Source organism: Amphimedon queenslandica, unplaced genomic scaffold (genome assembly GCF_000090795.2).
Source record: "Amphimedon queenslandica unplaced genomic scaffold, v1.1 AMPQUscaffold_3586_Cont24421, whole genome shotgun sequence".
Lineage (NCBI taxonomy): Eukaryota > Metazoa > Porifera > Demospongiae > Haplosclerida > Niphatidae > Amphimedon > Amphimedon queenslandica.
Window position 1 is genome coordinate 1 of NW_003556088.1, and position 1,423 is coordinate 1,423.

The 1,423-nt window shown below is 31.2% G+C and overlaps 1 protein-coding gene across 1 annotated transcript; it reads right to left on the reverse strand.

Moving 5' to 3' along the window:
• Nucleotides 1–868: 868 nt before the first annotated feature.
• Nucleotides 869–1,335, reverse strand: LOC109592896 (cytoplasmic dynein 1 heavy chain 1-like). Its single transcript, XM_020008214.1, has 3 exons — nt 1,173–1,335; nt 1,031–1,106; nt 869–957 (listed from the first exon to the last, which is right to left on the reverse strand). Exons 1-3 carry the CDS (start codon nt 1,295–1,297, stop codon nt 904–906), a joined length of 255 nt encoding a protein of 84 aa, XP_019863773.1. The 5' UTR covers nt 1,298–1,335; the 3' UTR covers nt 869–903.
• Between the last annotated feature and the right edge of the window lie 88 nt (nt 1,336–1,423).

Genomic DNA, 1,423 nt, shown 5'->3' on the forward strand with positions numbered 1-1,423 from the left:
TATGTGCCCTAGTCTTTAGATTGTCCCAGATAGCCTAACTGCTGAAGTACAGTTTGGAACATCAGAAGGTCTTGAGTTGGAATTCTCTATGAGATTTTTGTTTTTTTACTTGAATTTTTCCCTGTTAAGAAATAAACGCCCGGGCGTTTAATCAAGCAAATACGGTATATAAATAAATAGAGAGTAATCTATACAATTTTTAATGGTTAACTTATAAACTTAACCCTGTCTTAAACTATCAATACTGTATAGCAGGAAATTTTGGAGGGAATTAAATTTGGTGAATTTGGCGTATTGATAGCCATTCGCCAAAATAAAATCCACCATTTTGAGCCATTATACGCATGCTCAATGGCACGTGGCCACTAATTCACCAAATTGAAATCTGCCAATCACCAAAATTTAGCAATTTGTGAAATTTTAGTCCCTCCAAAATTTCCCGCTATACGGTATAAACAATTAAACATTTGACTCATTCTAAACAAGCAAGGATATACATGTAGCAGTAACAGTTAATTAATTGAAGTTAACTCCACATGTTGCAATTGTTCTAGTGACTTAGAGAGGCCCCCATGATGTTGCATTGAGTATTATGCTCGTGAATATCATTTGCATCTCATTACATTATTTTGTCAATAATCATGTTTTACACAAATTTTTGAGTAACTTTAAAAATTCATAAAAATCCAATTTTGATCAGAATCAGCTCAAACTTGCTACAAAACATAAGTAAATGTATATGCATCAGAAAATATTATTAAAACTAATATTTCTCTCCTTTTCAATTTTGGCAAAATTTGGCCAACACCCTGTACTATTAGTAATGTGGTAGCATTACTAAGTACATGTATTATTAGAATTGTGGGTACCTGTTGTTGTCTAGGATACGACCCTTGACCTCGTTCAATGCAGTGAGGAGACTCTTCTCAAGGTGACACAAACGAAGGAGGAACTCACCTAATGAATAATTAATGAATTAAATTATTAATAAAAGATAATTAACGTATCTTTAATTATTAAAATACTTTACCTTTTTCTCAACAGTTGATAAATCATTCTTAATAACACTAGCATCAGATATAACCATTGCATATTCTTCTTTATATCTAGTGTAAGTAAAAAAAATTAAAAATATAAGTTTCACTTTTAATGTATTTTGTTTTGTTCTTTACTTTGCTATAGAGGCTTCAAGTTCTGCTATTATTTTTGTTATTTCTTCTCCTTTTTGACGAGTATCCTCAGCTTTGGTTTCCAAATCTTTCAATTCTTTACGTAACGGATCAACTCTCTTCAACATATCAGCATAACTCAACTATAGGAGAGAGAGAAGAGGATACAATACAATCAATACAATAAGGTACACAATTATTACAAAGAAATAAAATGAATAAAAATGTCTCAAGTTCACTTTTAATTGTGTGCA

Bases quoted from the DNA above. Each gene is read 5' to 3' on its own strand.
- LOC109592896 (XM_020008214.1), bottom strand. From the start codon at position 1,297: ATGTTGAAGAGAGTTGATCCGTTACGTAAAGAATTGAAAGATTTGGAA. The intron at 1,107-1,172 runs GTAAAGAACAAA...TACTTACACTAG, and splicing joins CTTGAAGCCTCTATAGCAAA to ATATAAAGAAGAATATGCAA. The intron at 958-1,030 runs GTAAAGTATTTT...ATTATTCATTAG, and splicing joins TATCAACTGTTGAGAAAAAG to GTGAGTTCCTCCTTCGTTTG.